General features: G+C 41.4%; 2 protein-coding genes across 11 annotated transcripts in view; one reads left to right on the forward strand and one right to left on the reverse strand.

Annotated features, from left to right (window-relative positions):
* The window catches only part of CDH18 (cadherin 18), a 1,344,136-nt gene that overhangs the window by 807,238 nt on the left and 517,455 nt on the right, over positions 1 to 19,443 (forward strand). The window lies entirely within an intron of this gene.
* The window catches only part of GRB10 (growth factor receptor bound protein 10), a 146,822-nt gene that overhangs the window by 22,055 nt on the left and 105,324 nt on the right, over positions 1 to 19,443 (reverse strand). For all 5 annotated transcript variants that reach the window (XR_001525455.1, XR_001525453.1, XM_015653131.1 and 2 more), the window contains exon 6: positions 2,091 to 2,247. Coding sequence is in view for 3 of the 5 variants with exons in the window: in XM_015653131.1 (XP_015508617.1) it covers positions 2,091 to 2,247 (157 nt within the window). In the remaining 2 variants the exon portion in view is untranslated. The remainder of the gene's footprint in view (positions 1 to 2,090; positions 2,248 to 19,443) is intronic.

The raw sequence follows: 19,443 nt of genomic DNA on the forward strand, positions 1-19,443 counted from the left end.
TTAAGCTACAAAGGAGCTAGAAATAAGCAGCCAAATAATAAAAAATTCAAATTGGAACCAAAACTGGCGGAAGCATGAAAGTTGGTATTTAAAGTTTATTGAATATGTATACTTTAGACCCCAAATTCAAGAAAGTGGATGATGTCCCCTGTTAAATGAACTCAATTATTCCATTTTCTGTCCTCATCCTTTCAAATATGCGAAATCTGTAAAATTACATGTTTTAAAATTATTTGTATATTTTTTCTTTGTCTGTTGCCTTTACACCCCCAAAGGTTGCATTATTTCTCACACAGATCTACTGTGTGGCCTACAGGGGACAGCCCTGGGGCCTTCTCTGTGGAACAAAGTTTGGTGGCTGCTGAAGCCCCAACCTGCACACCCCGCTTCTCTGGGGGCCCACTTTGTGCTTCAGTGTGAAACAGAGGTCCAAGGCAGGCAGGTCCCCATGTATATAAATGCAGCCTGATAAGTATCTTGCTCTTTTCCCATCATTGTTAATTACCAAGTTATTTGTGTGTAAACAGAAGCTTTTGATTTCCTAATCAGCCTCCTGCCCGATTCATTCAGAGATGTCACACACCAGAGTTTGACAGCACAATTAGTCACCATGGAAGCTATTGTGATGTCACAAACACTGAATTGTGGCATCATTGAATGAATCTGGCAGGAGAAGGATGTTGGTTACAAAGGAGAAGGCTTCTGTTTACACAATACCTTGGTAATCAGCAATGATGGGAAAGAGAATATAGAAAGAGAGAGCCTGGTAGTATAATGAGCATTGATAAAACTGAAAATTTGTAAAGGTTTTTAGAAGTTCATGTGGCATACTGAGCTACAGAGATAAAGATTCTGTGATTTTTACCTTAATTCTTCACCTCATCCTATGTCCTCAGAAATCAAAGTATATCACAGATATAGACCAGTGTTTCACGTTAATTTTTTCATATATTTCTACATTAGAAGAGATAATAAAACCATTAAATAATCATAATAGCCTTTGTGTTTGGGGTTTTTTAACTGTTAGTCTGCAAAGCAGTGAATTTTTTTGTGTTTAACAGTATTGGTTTAGGGTATCACATTTCCAGCAAATCATTTCCTTTTTTTATTCATAAGGGTTCTGAATTACATTTTTAGACATAAACCCCCCTCTGTTAGCTACAGATAGCATTCACAATTCCAGTGCTGGCAATTGCAGCTTATGATTTGCCTTCCTCTGTTTTCTAGAACAAACATTCCTCATGAAGTATATCGACTAATGCTCCAAATGCTATACTTTTTAAAGCCTTATTGTATGCTATGGAGAACTGTAGATAGTATTATCTGAGCGATATGCTGTTGCAAGCTGCACAGCAGAACCCGTAACTAATCAGTGCCACAAAATAACAGGAAAAGCAAGACTGAATAACATGAGATCTTTTCAGGTACTGTAATTAAACCAATTCAGGGTGTTATTTAATTCCCCACGGTTTTTCCTCTTGCTGCCTTCTTGAAACTGTAACCATGACACCTTAATTTCAATCAGGTGGAGGAGCTGCTGCCTGGTGAGCAGATACCACCTCTGGTCCAGAAACTGCCCATGGATTTATTTGCTGGCGGTGCCACCATTTTTTCCCTGCCTGAAGTCAAGTTTAGCCAACCCCCTCCCCCACCTCAGCATGTCAAGCTTTCATAAGCATTACTGTATGTATGTAAGGCTGAGTCTGTTCACCCAGGTCTCCCAGCTGGTGATGAGCTGAGCTGTTTCATAGGACCGTACACTAAGGATCAAGCTTAATTTGCCTAAGCTGTTTATTTGCAATAGGTTCAGACACAGCAAGGTAGCAACAGAGCACTAGCATGAAGATTAGACAATTCTTCTTTTTTTTATAATAAAAAAAACAAAGGATGGGAAATAAGGGAAGGACTTCATATGGCTTAAACGCTTTACACTTCAAATTGTAATACACACAAAGCACGTATGTGACTTCAGCTAATTGTACAAATAAAAGCAGTGGAGAAGAAAATGTTCCGTCTGGAAGCACATTCATATGAATTACACATATTTTGTATTCCCAGGTAACCATGCCACCCCTTTGACCATTCCCTACCTAATCCTAGGTGAGGGTGATGCTCCACTAGAGTCCAGCTGTTATCATCCACACAATGACTTTTGTAAACGAGCAGCTGACAGAGGTCCCTGGCTGTCATGTCTGCTAGAATCTCGACCACTTTGCTTGTTCCATCTTCACTAAAGACTTTTACATCCTGCAACATAAAGGGTACACTTACAGATCAACAGCTCTGAACATAGGCAAACCACACAGCTACTGTAGAAAAGCATCATCCTCTTGATGTGCGGGTTCCAAGCACCTTGGCAGCCAGGACAAATGAAATGGATGATTCACTTTATAACACTTTCTCTTGATGCACCCTAGACCTATTTCCCCTCCCCCCTCCCCAACACCTCCCTGCACTAAACAAAGATTCAGCAGGGTTAATATGACCACATACATAGGAATAGTGAGAGAGCAGGTTCTGTATAAAGCTGTGTAAGGTAAGGAAACATGAAACAATGTCGAGAGAGTACTTTGGCAACAGTGGGCGAGAGAAATCACATTCAGTCAAACACACACAATTTTCATTGCAATCCCATTGGAGGCCTCTGAACAGTGACAGAGGAGCAGGCCAAGACCCCAGAGATTAAAAAAACCTCTCTTGTTCCCCTCTAACTTTTGATTGTTTCTAGCAGGGAAGTCCCACTTGCAGTTTGCTGGCAAAATCAATTACTAGCACAGTCTACACATTTCTCTCCCTGCCCTGACTTCTCTTTTGATCCTAGCTTGAAAGTGATTTGAAACCAAATGTGCATACACTGCACATCCTAAATATCAATGGGGATGAGAGAACAAGTCAAGAACCTTCTCCACCAGCTCCTGAATTATACAGATGCTTTCCTCTTTGCATTGTTCTGCTCAAGCGAGAGACACTTCCTGCAAAATTATTTCTCCGGGTGAACGTGCAGGTCCCAGATTTAAATCAACTCCGTGTTTAAAATGCTTCCCATCATAGCGAGAGAAGGAGAGTCTAACAAAAATCTGAAGGATAATTCGATATGGAAAATCTTACCTCAACAGCACGTAAAAGGCAGCAGTCGGAAGAACAAGATGGCATTTTAAATGGGGATTGCCTCTTGAGAGTTAGTTCTCTGCCTCCGCCGACCCTCTGCAGCCTGCGGCTGGGTGCCTGGGATGCCGGCGGCGTCAGGGGCGGTCGTACCCTACCTGTCACGTAGCCCCTGCTATGGGGACTGTTTCTGGGGAGGGAAACAACTCTGCCAGAGCTCCACTCAAAGGGTTACACGCAATCTTTGCGGTAGTGAATCAAACCACACTGTGCAGACCAATCCTAGCCCTCCCTCCGACTGATGTAATCATTTCCCACACACTATCAGACTTCCAAATTATTCCCGCCTCCCCCACCCCCTCACCCCCCAAAGAAAAAGAAGGAATTACAAAGGAAATGTGGGTTTTTTATTACGACCTCAGGGCGCTTGAGACCCCTGGGGCGGCCGCGGGGCGGGGTGTGGGGAGCCCAGCACGCGTGTGCTGCCGCTGCCCCGGCGCTGGTCCCGCCCGCAGCCCGGCCTGCCCGCGCTGATGTCATCGCCTGCAACTTGGGCACTTGAACTTCTCCGCCGCCGCTCCCCGCCCGCCCCAGCTGCGCTCCGGGCCCCGGCGGTGCCACCGCGCCGGGGCCGAGCGAGCACGGCCGGCGCCGCCCCCGGCCGCCGCTCCCCCGTGCCCCGGCTATGCACAGATTTGAGCCCAGTGAGGGAGGAGTTAAAGCTTCATCCAGCCCAAGTGACTGAAACCCGCGCGTTCAGGAAACGGCTTCGTCTGACAGCAGGGATGAGCCAGCTCTTTCAGAAGTGGGCTTTGGAGAGAGGAGGGGGAATCCCGGTTGCTCGGGGGAAGGCATGCGTGCTGTGCCATGTTACGGCTGCATTCCTGCCAAAGCTTAGCGAAGCCAGAGGCATCCTCACACACGCAGGAATTTGTTGGGCGTGGGGTGCCCCCGTTTTCTGTCCTGCGGGCAAGTTTCTGTTGTGTCACTAGCACCGTGTCGCAGCAGAGCCCCACAGCATCACTCCCGCAGCGGTCCCGACCCGCTCCGCCATTCGGCAGCGCGCCCGTGGGACGGGGGAACACGGGTGGACGGATGCCCGAGACATCTCGCAGGCATCGCACCGCAGCGTGCGAGTGGGGAGCGCAGTTCTCGTGTTCCCTCCCTCCTAGGATGGGCAAGTACACCGAAGAGCCAATATGCAAAAAGACAGAAAGTAGCTATTTTGTTTGTTTTAGTGGGAAGTGGGAGGGACTAACACCCGCTTGATACTTTTTTTCTTCTACTTTTTATAGTATAGCCATAGATTGGACCGAAAGGTTGGTGGCGAAATAAGTAATTTCTACTTTCAGCTTACTCTGTGCACGTAACTGCAGTTTTTGTATTGAAACTAAACTATTTTGGATGGATTTCCTGCCTCGGGAACCAACCTGGTGACATCATTCATTCATTAGTCAGGATAAGCACAACCCTCTGCTCTCTACATCAGCTTTCACGGGGGAGCCCGAATCAGGAATATACCACAGCAATCGCCTGGAGGACAAACCCCGCGTCTTTTCCTTTCCTGCTGGGAACAAGGCAATGATACAGGACAGACTGCACCTGATCATTGTCTGTGCCAATTCCCAGAAGAGAGGCAAAACTCTTCTGCTGAGGGTGCCTCTCCAGCCCATGCAGGTGGAAAAGAGAGAGCTGTAAGAAAACCACCACACTTTTCTCTGCTCCCAAGCATGGAAAGCCTTAATGACGTGGGGCCACTGGAAGAAAGCTGCAGCTGTCTTTTATGCTCATTCATGCTGTACTCTCTCGGTATGAAGTAAAGGGGTCATGGGTATGTGTCCCATCCTCCCTATCCTTGCCCAGAGTCTGAGCTGATGCTGATGCCAGCCCCACTGAAGTACCACAGCATTTCTAACTACTGGGTACCCAGCGCTGCAGTTTGGTGTGTGACTACTGTAATGCCATGTTCTCTCCTCCAGAGATCCAGGCCCTGGAGGCAGCACCCACTGTCCCGACACAGCCACTATGGGAGTTAGGTTACAAACATGGCTATGTTCATTTGTGGGACCAGTCAGCCCTTGGGGTGTTAACAGTGCCTTTAAAGCCCAGGGACTGGAGTGCAGTGGGTGGGTAGCACAAACGCAGCGATGAGCAAGTTAACTTTGCTGACTATTTTTGCTGTGTTTGCCATCAAGGACAGTGCAAGGCCATGTATCACCACTGACATCAAAGATATAAAACACTGCATCAGGAAGGGATGTAATGCCCTGAGCTGAACCCTGCCCCAGGGGACAGGAGAGAGGCAGAAGTGAGATGAAACCCTGTGTCTCTGCAGAGGCAAGAGTACAACAGCCCCTAAGAGACTTACATGGAAGGTAAGGAGATTTTATGCCCCCACACAACACTGCAGAGTTATGAAGTATAACCACAAATACGAAACCAGCTTGACAACAAAGCCTCACCTCAAACTTTCTGATAGCAGTTCAGATAACAGTATTCCTATATCACAAACTGGACTGAATTTAAAGTCAATTTGTCAAATCCAACTCTCACTTTTCCTTTTCTTCTTTTTTTTTTTTCCCCTAAGGAAGCACCTCCCACTTTAAGGGCTCTCTATTCAATCTTCTTCCAGCAGAAATATTGTTTCACTTCCAAAATTTACTTGGGGCTTATTATCTACAAAGGAAAATGAAACAGGATTCATTTGAACAAAATACTCCAGTACTGAAAACACTTAGCCTGATAAGAGGTTCAAAAAGTTACTCTGACACTTTTTCTCTGCATCCCTCAGAGAAATGCAGTGAAATGCAACAGCAGACTGCCTGCAACAGTGATTTACAAAAGGCCCTAATTACGTCAGCAGCACAAGGCACCTTCTATTCAAAATTAAGGTTAAGAATGCTAAGCCAACCAGAGCACTATATTGGCTGAACATTCAGTGCTTTACAGTGCAAAGGAGCAGATAACAGACTGCACCATTGTTCTGGGAAGAAGTCTTCCCCCAAGCTTTTCTTTTCTTTTTTCAAAAGACAAAAAGACATAAAAAAATTAAAAATTTAAAAGAACATTAATATTCATCACTTCAGTGGTTTCATATAATGGGTCGCATATCTTGACTATCTTCATGGCTGTTTCATTTTCCAGCCTCAGTTCCTCAACCTCACTGCAGTTTTTTGTGTGTATCAAGTAATGCAAATATTTTAAGGAATGTGGAAGGAAAGAAGAAACAACAACAAAAATCAGAAAGCTCAAACTGCCATGTGATGGTCACATAATTTCTTCTCCACTTATTATTCTATTTCTTTCGTTTTTTCTTCAAAACAAAACCTATGACAATACACAATGATCACAAAAATTGACTGTTTTACATGATGCTATGCTGAAAATCTTCAATGGCAAGCAGATCTATATTTGCATTCTACAATCTGAAACAGTGTAATTTATATCAGTGCAGACCAACCTGTGTTATCCTGGGTTATGACTCCAAACATAAGAAGGAAGCACCTGTTATCAGAAGGCCCTCTGACTGAAATTTAATAGATAAAAGGTTTCAGTACACAAATAAAAGTTTTTATTTCTTCTAGAGTTCCCCTTTACAAGAGATGTAGATCAGGAACTTCATAGAAATCTATTAAAATACACTGAAGAATCATTACTAAGAGCTGCACAAAGAGAAAATCAGTCCAGCAAGTTTTGACTTACATCCCTCAATTTTACTCATCAAGACTGCTCAGACATGACAATCATACAATCAGTGAGGTAAATAGAAGGAAAATGGAACTGAAATGTATGCATGTGCCATATGCAAGCAGAAGCAGCTATTTACTGCAGAAGGCACCTATGTACCAGGCAGGTACTTGGTGTTTTCACTGGAACCCTCTTTTTTCTAAAAGAGATCTTTTTTCTAAAAGCTTTTTATAATCAAAGCTCACAAGAGCAGAGTCAGAGTCACTGGAGAAATGAGGAAGCTTTCAATTAGGTCAACTCAAAGCTGCTGAAGACTCAAGCTCAGCCTGTAGGCTACCCCTGAACTGCTATTTGCCTGGTGGAAAAAGCAACAAATAAAGGAAGGTTTTGCTTCCTAAAGTTACAAACTTTTGAAAAAGAATGGCCTCTAAGCATGCTCGATGCACACCGGATAGGCAAAACAACTCAGTCAACCACATCTACATGGAGCACCAGCCAGTCCCCCTTTACTCGCCCAGCAGCATTAAGGCAGTTTTATAAGACATGGAAATTTCAATTGCTGCAATGAAATAAATATATAGGTCAACCCTATGTCTCTTTTTGCCTTCTCTGTTGCGCTGCTCATGCAGGAAAATAGCCCTTCAGACAAACAGCAGTGGTAACAGCAATACATTGTGGATAAGATTACTTATACACAAGGCATCAGATAGTACTTCCTTATAAAAGAAAAAAACCTGTGAGGTATTTGATCATTGTCTTTTTTTGTCCCTACATATACACATAAAACCCTTGGAAATGCTGAGGTTAAGGTTCTCATAGCAACATTAACTCTCTCCTCTGGCATACACTATATTTAGGTACACATTTAAAAGCCTATGAACAATGAAGGAGAACAACTGTTGTATGATCAAGATCTTAGTCTATGACTTTCATATTCAGAACAGCAACCTCAAAAAAAAAATCCCACAAACCCCCACTTTAGTTGGCCATGCTTCAAAACCCTAATTCTGTCACCCTTCACTGGGCTATTGAATTTTAAAACACATTTCCAAGCGTCAGAGGAATAACCTGACCTGAAGGTTATCATACTATCATCTTATGTTCAGTGGTCATCAAAACCAATACTGAAGTCATGAACTCCATGAAGGTTGTACCAGCAAGAGAGGTTTTTGGGAATCGTAGAGATGGGCAGGGCAGGATTACCTCCAGGCTCAAGTCAGCATTTGTATTTGGAGGGTCAGCTCTTCTGAAGCCATCATGTATGAACACCCAGTCACACATGCACCCAGTAATTTTGAAGAGTTGCATTCCTTGTGAAAATAAGGGAGATGGAACAACTTAGGATATAAAGTGCATGACAAATGCTTCTGATTCTGGACTTAAGATGGATGCCATAAGCTATGTTGGCTGAATTCAGGCCACTGTGGTGATTAATCAAGCAAACATCTCTCTGCACTATTTACATGACGGTTTAATCCCAGCCAGCAGCTTAACCACACACAGCCACTCCCTTACTGCCTCCAGTGGGATGGGGGAATAAAGTTAGAAAACTGATGGGTTGAGACAAAGACAATTTAATAGGAAAGCAAAAGCTATGCACACAAGCAAAGCAAAACATTAAATTCATTCTCCACTTTCCATGGGCAGGCAGGTGTTCAGCCATCCCCAGGATGAGTAACGGTGATTTGGAGAAACAAAAACCATCACTTAAAATATTCCTCCCCTTGCCCCCATCCTTCTTCTTCCCCCAGCTTCATAGGCCAAGCATGACACCAAATGGTGCAGGATTTCCCTTGGGTTAGCTGGGGTCAGCTGTCCCGACTGTGTCCCCTTTAGCTTCTTGTGTTCCCCTCCCCTCCTTGCTGGAGGGGTGGGGTGAGGAGCAGAACAGACCTTGCCTCTGTGTAAACATCGCTGAGCAGTGACTAAAACATCTCTGGAATTATCAACACTACTTTCATCACAAATCCAAAATATCCCCCATACCAGCTACTAAGAAGAAAATTAACTCTACTCCAGTCAAAACTAGCACAATTACACACTGCAATTGTTGACATTTGAGCTTAAAGAAATAAGCAAAGTATGTTACATTGCATGTATACAAAGCACATTTAAAGGAAAATATCCAATAAGCAATTTGAGGCACCAGTTTAAAATAAAAATACTGTAATAACAAGCAAAAGCTTTTCCTACTCCAATTCAAAACTGCATGGGAAAATGATTATTTGATATGCAGGCATTGAATTATCTGCTTCTATCTTCTCAAAACTTAAAGCATTTCTTAAATCTAAAAGTACTGCTCTCTGTATAGGCTTAGTATTGTATAGCAACTGCATCAAAGCATCTTCAAAAACCACATCTATTTACATACAACACTGCAGAGCACATTTTTAAGACATAACCACTGCCTGCATGGACAAAAGATTTATTTCAATATGTGTGCACATACTTAGAGGCTGAAGGTTTGGAAACTGTAAGCTGCTACCCTATAATTCCCATATTTTAAAAATAAATAGTGGAATGCAGTTTTCAATGATACATACCTACATACAGACAACACATCAATTTTGTGACAGTATTCCCAAATGTTGTTTCAACTCTTTCCCACTTTGGTTTAATGTCCAGATAGATCATTTGACCTGTTTGACATTTTCTCATCTTCCCATTCAATTCCTCATTTGCCTCTCATTTTTAGGTAAAAGAAAGGAGAAAGACTTTTGCAATCCTTCTAAGAGTAACAATAGGCCTTTATGAATTTTTCTGAAACTTCAGGGTATTTGCAGTAGCTGGAAGAGAGAAAGCTTGGGAAGCAGTTTATATAGGCTTTGACAATCCACACCAGCAGGAAGGGAGTGCAGCAACAACCAGCTCACTCAGTCCTGGCTCTGGGGGTCCAGACTGTTCCAGCATTTTCTGCTAGTTTTGACTGTAAATGTGCTCCCTTCTCTCCACACAGCTCCTCCTAACAGCAATTGCTTTTTATGCAAAAATCCCTTCTGGTTTCATGATCCTTTACATACATTAAAGAAGACAGTTACAGACACTCTTACACTCCTTTGATTATGTAAGGAAAGGCATTTCCTTAAATTATTTTGCTGGCATTAACCTTTATCTTTCATATATTTTATTGCGCAATTTATCTCTAGACAGTTTCCAGTTCTCTTCAGCTGTGCTTACAGAATGCATTATTTATTGTCTGAATTTGCTCCAGAGAAAGGTTTAGTACAAAACTTCTTGCAAACATAATTTAAATCATTAACAACCCTAGAAAGAGTAATACAAAGAAAAACCATAATAATTTCTTTATTAAATCCTTAAGTAACCAAGCTAGTTACTGAGTATTTTGAATTGCTTTGCCATTATAAATTACTCTGTAGAAAAGGAATTACCACATCTTCCTTGCTGCACAGGCTTCCAACCACAAGAACCACATTAATTTGAAGCTTGGCAGAGGGTGCAACAAGGCTCCAGAGAGCAGCATCCCATTCTATTTAGGAAAATGGTGTCCCCAAGACTTGCATGGCTTCTTCTTTCCCAGTAGGACCCTGTGACAACAGCAGCTGAGACCCTTGTCATCTAGGGCCCAGGCCACCCTATGAGCCAAAAAGCCATTTCTGCACAGGATTCAGCAACACGCAGTTAGCTTCTCCCTTTGATTTAGGATTATCCAAGCAGAACTTCTGCCTGGGTAGCCCACAAACTCCTCCTTCCCTTGCATGTTCTTCTGAGGAGAGAGGACCAGAGAGGTTGCACAGCAGACAATAGGAACACCTTTAAGGGCTGCACAGACACCCAGACCTGGCTCCAGCATTCTTTGCATTTACACATCCAGCCACGTATTGCTAGGAAAGGGACCAGAGACTGCTTTCAAAGATGTCTTTGGAGACTGCAGATTAGTATTTGAAAATGTATGCATTTTCAGTCCATGGGAAAACTTTTCGGGTAGTAACTGTCTCTTACGTGATCAAATGGGACCTTGGGATTTTGATTGTGGTTGACGTAGAGCAGAAATAAAATAGAACAAAACCAGAGCCCAACAACAGGGGAAAATGCCAAATAAACTATATTTGAAATGTCCAGACACAACAAAACAAACACATTATTTTAAGAACAAGTAGTTATGAAATTTGTCTTGAACAAATGCAATCCAATTTACCCAGTCTGGTGGCAGAGGAATCTAAGCTAGCATTAAGATGTAGGGCTGGACAGAAATTAAATTTAGAATGCAATACAGGGTAAGACAAAGATAGACCCTCTTCCCACTCCTGTGTCTTCTTCCATCCTCCCAAAAAAGTAATCACAAGGAGTGAAAAAGTCAAGGATTTAAGGACTTGTGAATCTGTTCCCCAGTGCTTGCAAGAGCAGAGTTCCTAAGGTTTCCTCTGCATCCTTGAGGGCTAAAATAAATTAAACAAAATAAAGAAAACAAGTTCTTAGCTGAAGCCCCAGCTCCTAGTTGTGCTAGAATTTACTTCAGCAGCATGAAAAGAGTTTTCAGAAACAGATACAGTGGTGCACTAGATTTTAATAAAACAAAAAGGTAAATCAATTATCTATCTTTTTACAAGAGTTCCTTTATTCTTCACACACACACACACACACACACCCACACACCCTGATAAATTACATCATAGAACAGGAAGATACACCAAAGATGCCAGAAGAGAGGGGAAGCTGGAAAGCAAAACAAAATAAACTTTTTAAGAAAAACTTCTATGCATTCAACATGCATAGTTTGATAAGAGAAGAATCAAGTATGATATGTCTCATGGAGACAAAATACAAGGGTTACAACCAATTTAAGTGTGAAAATATTAAGCTGAGAACAACTTAGGACAATTAAAAAGATAATGGAAGCTACTGGAAAAAAAAGGCAAAACATGGAGAAAGACTCCTCATGAAAACCGGCCGTAACCTACGGGCACTCAAGGAATTACGACCATTTAAAGTGTAAACACCCTATGACATTTACAGCACAATGGTTTCCACATGCTGAAAATCTCAGAAGCTCAAGCACATCTTGGAAATACAAATTTCCAGCACTCTGACAGCATTGGGCACAACACACATTGGTTTTTCCAATCGGGCTGTGTTCATACTGCTCTGACAGTAGCAGCAGGGTGCCTTAGGAGAGGGTGACAGGCTTAACTCCAGCAGCATGGCAGAGCATCCCTAATGCCTGGCTGTCAGATGCCTCCACATCATAGAGTATTCAGCAATATTCCTTAACTTTCTGTCTCCCAAGCTACCAGCTCTGGAAGCTGGCGATTCCAAGCAGCGAGTATCAGCTAATTGTTGCTGCTGCAACATTCAGGATGTTTTATGGGTCAGTTTGTCACATGCACATAATAAATGCTTTTAACAGAGCTGCTCACACTGGGTAGGGAGATTTCTGCACAACTGTGAGAGCATCAATTGTGTGGCCCAAATTTACCCTCTACAGATCTTTACCCAGGAAAAGTTATATCAATGGAAGAAGAGAGCTTATGTTATCCTCTCCCTAAGGCACGTGTAATTCTCATTTTCAGTGACCTCTTTTGTGGGAAGAAAACTGTTCCATGAAACTGCTGTTTAATTTTTTGGTAGATTTAAGTATCAGAGGAAAATAATGGTGTGATATATCAGAAGTTTCCAGGGCTGATGTAAGATCTAGGGTTATGGCACCATGATTAAACTGGATATTCTCTCTTGAAAGCAGCCAGTCCCATGCAGATCTCACTCTCTTCCAACCTGCTAAGAATTATTCATTTTCAGTGGAAAAAAAGTTGGCATAAATCAAAAAACACTAATACAAGAGATTTATTAGCATACAGTGTCTAACTACCCCACCTCAAAATACTTCATGTAGAGATCCAAGGTACCAAGAAATTTTTCACATATCTCACTGCTCTGCTTCACTGCTGCACCCATCCATCCATGCACACATGATACAGAAAGATCAACTCTTCAGTTTAAATCCACAGCAGGCATCTCTAATTTATCTATTTCCAAGTTCTCTCTCCAAGGCTTGCTTGAGACCACTTTGCACACCCCTTCCTCCAAGTACGGGCACCATAAACAAAAAAACAAGCACAAAACCCCCCTATACAACCTAACCCTTTGCTTAGCTTACAGGGACAAATTCCCTGCTGCCATGGTTACCATTCCAACTTCTCCTGTGGAACTAGAAATAAAAAAAAATAATAATAAAAAACCCCACAACTTCCCTGAGAACAGACGGCTATATGTTAGCTCTCCCTCCCCTCACTCATCATTGTTAGCCACTAAATCAGCTACATCTGGCATTTTTAATTTGGACTAAATAAAATGTCACTAATTAAAAAGATGCCAAACAAGCAGTCCATGACATTATAGAAACAGCTTGGTATTCAGCCTATTATGAACCGAAAGGAATCAACCAGTTTTTACCAAAAGCTGAGAAACAAAGGCAACTAAATGGTCCTCTATACAATCCTACTCACAACAATGTCCTCCAACTCTCCCCTATCATCTACATGTACTGGGCTTTCCAGGCATTAATTCCTGGAGCAGCAGTGGCTCAAAAGTGAAGTAGTTAGCTCATTAGAGATTGTATTATATGGATTGAAGTCTGCAGCATTTATGCCAACTTTTAAAAAGAAGGTTACTTTGCTAAAGTGACAATAAGTAAGACATTCAGCAGGCATACACACAAGTTGCTTTAGAAGACCTGTGGCTACATAGTGGATAAACAGTAATAGCCCCTCCTCTCTTATATTCTCCCCAGTTCGCAGCAGCCTGATTTGAAGTATCACAAACTGCTCCATCCTTCCGCTCTCGTAGCTCCTCTCTTCAGCATTTTCCTGAAGATTAACATGTCAGCTCTCTGCACCTCCTGCTGCAGGTCACAGAGCAGAGATGTGAGTGCTGCTTTGTACCAACACCTATTCCAGAGCAGCTCCTCTTACCCTGACATCAATATACCCTCCCCACCCAGTCCTTCCCATCATACTAAGTGTGTCTTTCTCCTTTGCAGGTACATCATTATCAGTATTCCACTGCTGCTTATCAAACAAGATTTCAGTGCAAAGCTGCATATAAACCTATTTTCACAGCCCTTATATGTTTTCCATCATCTTTTTTGCCAACTGGTAATCTTTCATTCTATCCCTTGTGACTAGTTGAATAAACATTTGACTGATGTTATTTTTAGTGCCTCTAAGGCTGAGGATTTCCCAAGAGAACAGATCATCTTCTAAGCGCTCCGGTCCAGGTTCTCATTATTTATAAATCAGATGACTGGCTCCTCTATTTTTACTGATACATGACATAGAACACATATTTAGGTGTATTTTGATTGCTATTGTTCAATTTCAGTACTGTTCATAATAAAGTAAGATCCAAACATTAAACATAGAAATCCCTCCACTAAAGTAAATTTTAATAGAATTCTTACAAGATATTCAAGCGGATTATGCTGGTAATGCTGGCACATGCCAGGCAAGCAAAAATATTACTCTTACAAACTCAGTAGTTATAAATGAATTAACAGGGAGCTTTACCCTTGTAACTCCAAACTTTAATAATAAAGACATAAGACAATGATATGTTTCACAGTCAACACACCTTCAACTGATTTTTGGTTTGAGTTTGTTTTTCATTATAAAAGTTTAAGAACAATCACAGGCTCACATAGGGTTGAGGGATGGAAAGGAGACCACTTTCCAACACAACCACTCCAGATCTCTGGAGGTTATCTGACCCACCCTGTAACTCAAGCAGGGTCACCTAGAGTGCCTTTCTCTGGGACAGCGTCCAGGTGCCTTGGAGTATCTCCAAGGACAGAGATTCACAACCTCTCTGGGCTGTGACTGAGAGCAGTCAGTCACCTTGACAGTTAAAAGTGTTGCTTCACATTCAGAGAGAACATCCTGGGTTTCCATTTGTGCCCATTACTTCTGGTCCTACCCCTGGACACCACTGGAAAGATCCTGGGTCTGTCCTCTTTGCACTCTCCTTCAAGGTAATTATACACATTCATAAGATGCCCCTGAGCTTTCTCTTCTCCAGGCTGAACAGTCCCAGCTCTCTCTGCCTTTCCTCACAGCACTGATGCTCCAGTCCCCATATCATCTCTCTAGGCCTTTGCTGGATGTTCTCCAGTATGTCCACTTCTCTCTTATGCTGGGGAGCCCAGAACTGGACCCTGTATTAACCTCTGAATTCAGAGCCTTTGTATAAGGCTGAATAAACCTCCCTTAACCCACTGGCGATGCTTTGCCTGTGGCAGCCCAGGATATCGTCAGCCTTCTTAGCAGCAAGGGCATATTGCTGGTTTACACTCAACTTGGGAGTCCACCAGGACCCCCAGGTCTTTTTCTGCCAAGCTGTTTTCCAGCTGGGTGACTCCCAGCATGTATTGGTGCCTGAGGTTGTTCCTCCAAAGGTGCAGGACTTCACACTCACCCTAGTTAAACTTTATGAGCTTTGTTGCAGCCCATTTCTCTAGCCTTGAAGCTCTTATACAAATAGTGAAAAGTTACATAACCACAACAGTAAATAAAAGCATCAGAAGATCTAGTTTGATCAGGAACCCTAAATGGGTCTTTTGTAGGATTCTTCATCAGTATTTTTCCAAGCCAAGTATTTTTCCAAGAAGGTGGTTCAAAGTTCCCTTTAAGTTAGTGTTACAGTCAGCCTGTCAAAGGCTGATGAAGTTAATAGTGTACGTATAAATATGAAGTAGTGTGCTGAAATCAATGTCATGATAAAAAATGCTTCCTCATATAGATTACAACATAATGCCAGAGATATGATGCCAAAGCCTGCATGAAAGAAAATGCTACTTCTTCATTCAGCATCTGCTTCAGATTATTTTGCATGGAAGTCACTGCTGCTCTGAAGCTGTCAAGGCACAGTCAGCTTCCAATTAAGCTATCTTATCTTTGAAGTTAATTGGAAGCAAAGCTTTCTCCTCCCTATAGGCATCCCCCTACAAGCAAGTAATCTGAGATAATTTCCAAATGTATTCATTCTGTGCTGTCCACCCAATTAAGTATCTTACATAAATGCAATCAAAGAGCCTTCTCTCTAATTGAAAAGTTTATGCAACAATTTTCATGAGGATCCCATTAAACATTTAAAATAATTACCTGTATTAAAAAGACAATTATATTCAAATAGCTCACATGCCTAGTTTCTTTGTTTAGTGCATGCAAAAGGGTAAGAAAAAAATCCCCAGAGAAAAAGAGCAAACATTGGGTGAATCCTTTAAGACAAGAGATACTCTCTAGAAACCAATTCTGCATAATATTAAATGGGAAATCTTTTAACAGTGGCCTTTCTACTGTAGCTGATCATAGAGAAACCAACCACTTCCAAGACTCCAAAAGGCAGTGCCAAGGGGGCTGACTGTATTTTATGTGCTATAGATAACACATAAAATTCATTACCTACAAGCATGCTTCTTTCTGCCCCTTTCTCCTCTCTCTAAATTATTGTCAAGTGGTTAAAGAAATCCACCATGCAAAGATACCAGTAACTTTATCTCTGTCCTGGCATGAATGGTAATTTTTTTCTCAAAGGATTTTGATGCCTCTGTATTTATATCATGGATCTTCTTTAGGATTATGCTGAGAAAAATCTGGGTCATTGAAACCTTCTTGAACTGAACCACAGAGAAAATGAAAGAGAATATAAAGGCACTGGTGTCAGGTTTATTAAAGGAAAATACCTTTTCCCAAGCCCATTTTCTCCATGATTGACTGGCAGAAGGTAGATCAACCTTTGGACATCTTTCTTATTCCAAAGTTTCTATTTCCATAATTCCATTCCTTTTCAAAATAAAACATTTTTTAAAATGCTGTGTTTTTGGCTCACAGACCCAGCTATGTAAGTTTAAGAAAGCTAGCCTCAAAAGGCAAAAGTACAATTTATATCAACATATAATGGAATACATGCAAACATCTCAGGATCCTAGTGTCCTGGGCAACATGATAATTTAATAGCCCCTCCTAGACAAAACTTGAACCAAATATATTTCAACATAAACTGTGTTTTTCCCTTCCCTTCCTTCCCCAGACAGTATCTAGGTTTGATATGAATCTGAATACTAAGATCTGCTTCCCTTAATCTCTATGCTTATTGCAGTCTTGTATTTATGTAACCTAGTAACGTGCACTTAAATATCATTCTATAAATTTTAAATTTCAATATCTAATTCTTCCATTCAATTACCATGTAGAATTTCTTAGGTTAAATACATAGTAGTACATGAAAAAACTAATTAATTTATTTCAAGTGTCCTTTAAAAACATATTGCATTAATAATTGGCAATAATAATATTAACTATTAATTATTACTTCATTTCTAACTGTGTCAAACCAAACTTCCTGACTTCAGCAAGCTACTTACCACTTTCAATTCATTCATGTAGAGACAATTCTACACATAAGAAAAACTTTATTGCCTTTTCAAGCTTCAGAAGGATGGTAGCTTTGGGTGGTGGCAAAGCATAAGGTTTCCTACTGGAGAAACATCTATCTTGCCTTTTGTAAGGCATAGAAAAGTGTCACAACACATAGAAAAGCATCTCCCACGACTCCCCCATCTTCCTGCACAAGATTACACATAGCAAAAGTAGAAACTGCTACCTGCAGAGTATTAACAAAAATACTCAGCACTGAACCTATTTTTCCTTCAACTGTTGCTTACATACTCTTCAATATAATTGACACTAATCAGACCTACAGTGTGATATATGAGTGGTTTTGTGGATTTGTTTCCAGAGTTCTGTAGGTTCTTCTTTCAGTGAGCCCAGCTGTACAGAAAACAACTCAAATTTGCTTGGCTCACATCAACCAAGGCTTTGCCAATCTGTGCGCCCTATGAATTTCACTTTTTAAAGCCTAACAAAATAGCTAGTGCATGGATGTCCTTCAGCTATACCATGAAAACCCTGTTTAAAGAAATGAAAAGGTACATAGTCTGTGAGTGTGATATAACACACTTTCCTTCCACAGACAGTGCCTTGTTAAGCCAAGTGTTTTTTCTGCAGACACCATTCTTTTCCGTATGTACAGACTAGATGAGATAAATTGTCAGGTACCCTCATTCTGGGGCTTAACACGGAATGGACCTTGAGATGACAAATTCAGCTTTTTTAGTTAGTTAAACATCAGAAAAATATCTTAATGACTTTGATTGTCCCTTACAAAGATAATCAGTTGGGGAAATTAAACCCCCTTCCTTCCTCACAAACCAACTTGAGTTTCTTGCATTTAGCTTTCTACAGAAAACAAGAGCTAATGGTAGCTTTCCCTAGTACAAAATCAGAAAGCAAATCAGAGCTGTTACTTTCTAAAATGGCAGTCCAGTTCTTCAACCCTCTTCCTTTCAAACTCTTACTATTGCTCTCCCCTCAATGGGCTTACTGGCTCTTCAAGAGGTATTTCCCCAGCCCAGATTCCCATTTGTTAGTAAATTTTCTTTTCTTCTCAAAAATTGGCATGGCTATTGTGTATCAAGTACCAATGCTAAAACTATCTATCCATGCAAGGCTGTATTCCCTCCCTAAATCTTAGCTATACTCCTCTATTGAAAAGGCTATCTCAAATGTCTGAATACTGCACATGAAATGAAACTGCTAAACAGACGTGGAAGACTGCTGACTTGAATTTGCACAAGACTGTGATGAAAAATCACAAAGTTATGAAACTCATAATTTATCACAAGCCCTTAACAAATGATGCAAAAAAATCAGCCCTGGACCTGCCAGTATCTCTCCAGATAGACAAACTCTGCTATTTCTTTCAGGAGTAACTGAGGACATTGGCCATTCAGGCACATGGTCAAAAAAAAAAATTCCCACTTAGAAACAAGGCCCAATTCGGTCCTAACAAAATAGCTCAGTAACTTAGGGGAAGGAAAGGATCTTCATGATCACAGATCACTACCTGGTTTGCATTTCACCTGAACTACACAGAGGTGGCAGTCATTTCAGCTGTCACTAGCCCCCTCAGTCACAGCACATCCTGTCTTTACTAGTCATTCAGGTTCTCACTGTGGTGAACAGAGAGAGGAAGACACACTTGTGCAACTTACCATCTTTTCTACTTTAAGACAGCACGAAAGCACTTGAAAAGTACTTCCTTATGTCACCATTAACTGGAGACAAGCAACCCAAATAAGAGGTGCGGAGGTATAGAGCATACAACAAGGACCCTTGGTCAGACCATAAGGTTCATCAAGCAAAGTATGGAATGCAACACCTTCCCAAAATAGCACTTACTGTTGTTTTTGACAGGAAGCAAGCATCTACCTTAAGAGATCTGTGAACAGAAGGACAGTTAAAGGCTTGGACTACCATGTTTGCATCTGACAGCATGGATCTGACAACCTAAGGGTGATTAAACCCAAATGTCTGACAGAGCTTTTATGTGACTTATGCACTGAGTTTGAGCCAACTGCTGATTTGCCCACTCATAATATGAAGCTGGACACAAAAATGTGAAGAAATACCAAGAAATCCCAGTATCATCCTTCAAAGTTAAAGTTTTTTATCTCCACTTCTTCCAAGCTGAGATTCAAAAAAGGGCTCCTGGTACGTGGGCATAACAACTATGCTGGATATGTGCATTAATCTACATGCCACTTTCTAGCAGCAAAAAAATGCCACTACAGAGCAAATAATA

This window comes from Parus major, chromosome 2 (assembly GCF_001522545.3).
Source record: "Parus major isolate Abel chromosome 2, Parus_major1.1, whole genome shotgun sequence".
NCBI classification, from domain to species: domain Eukaryota; kingdom Metazoa; phylum Chordata; class Aves; order Passeriformes; family Paridae; genus Parus; species Parus major.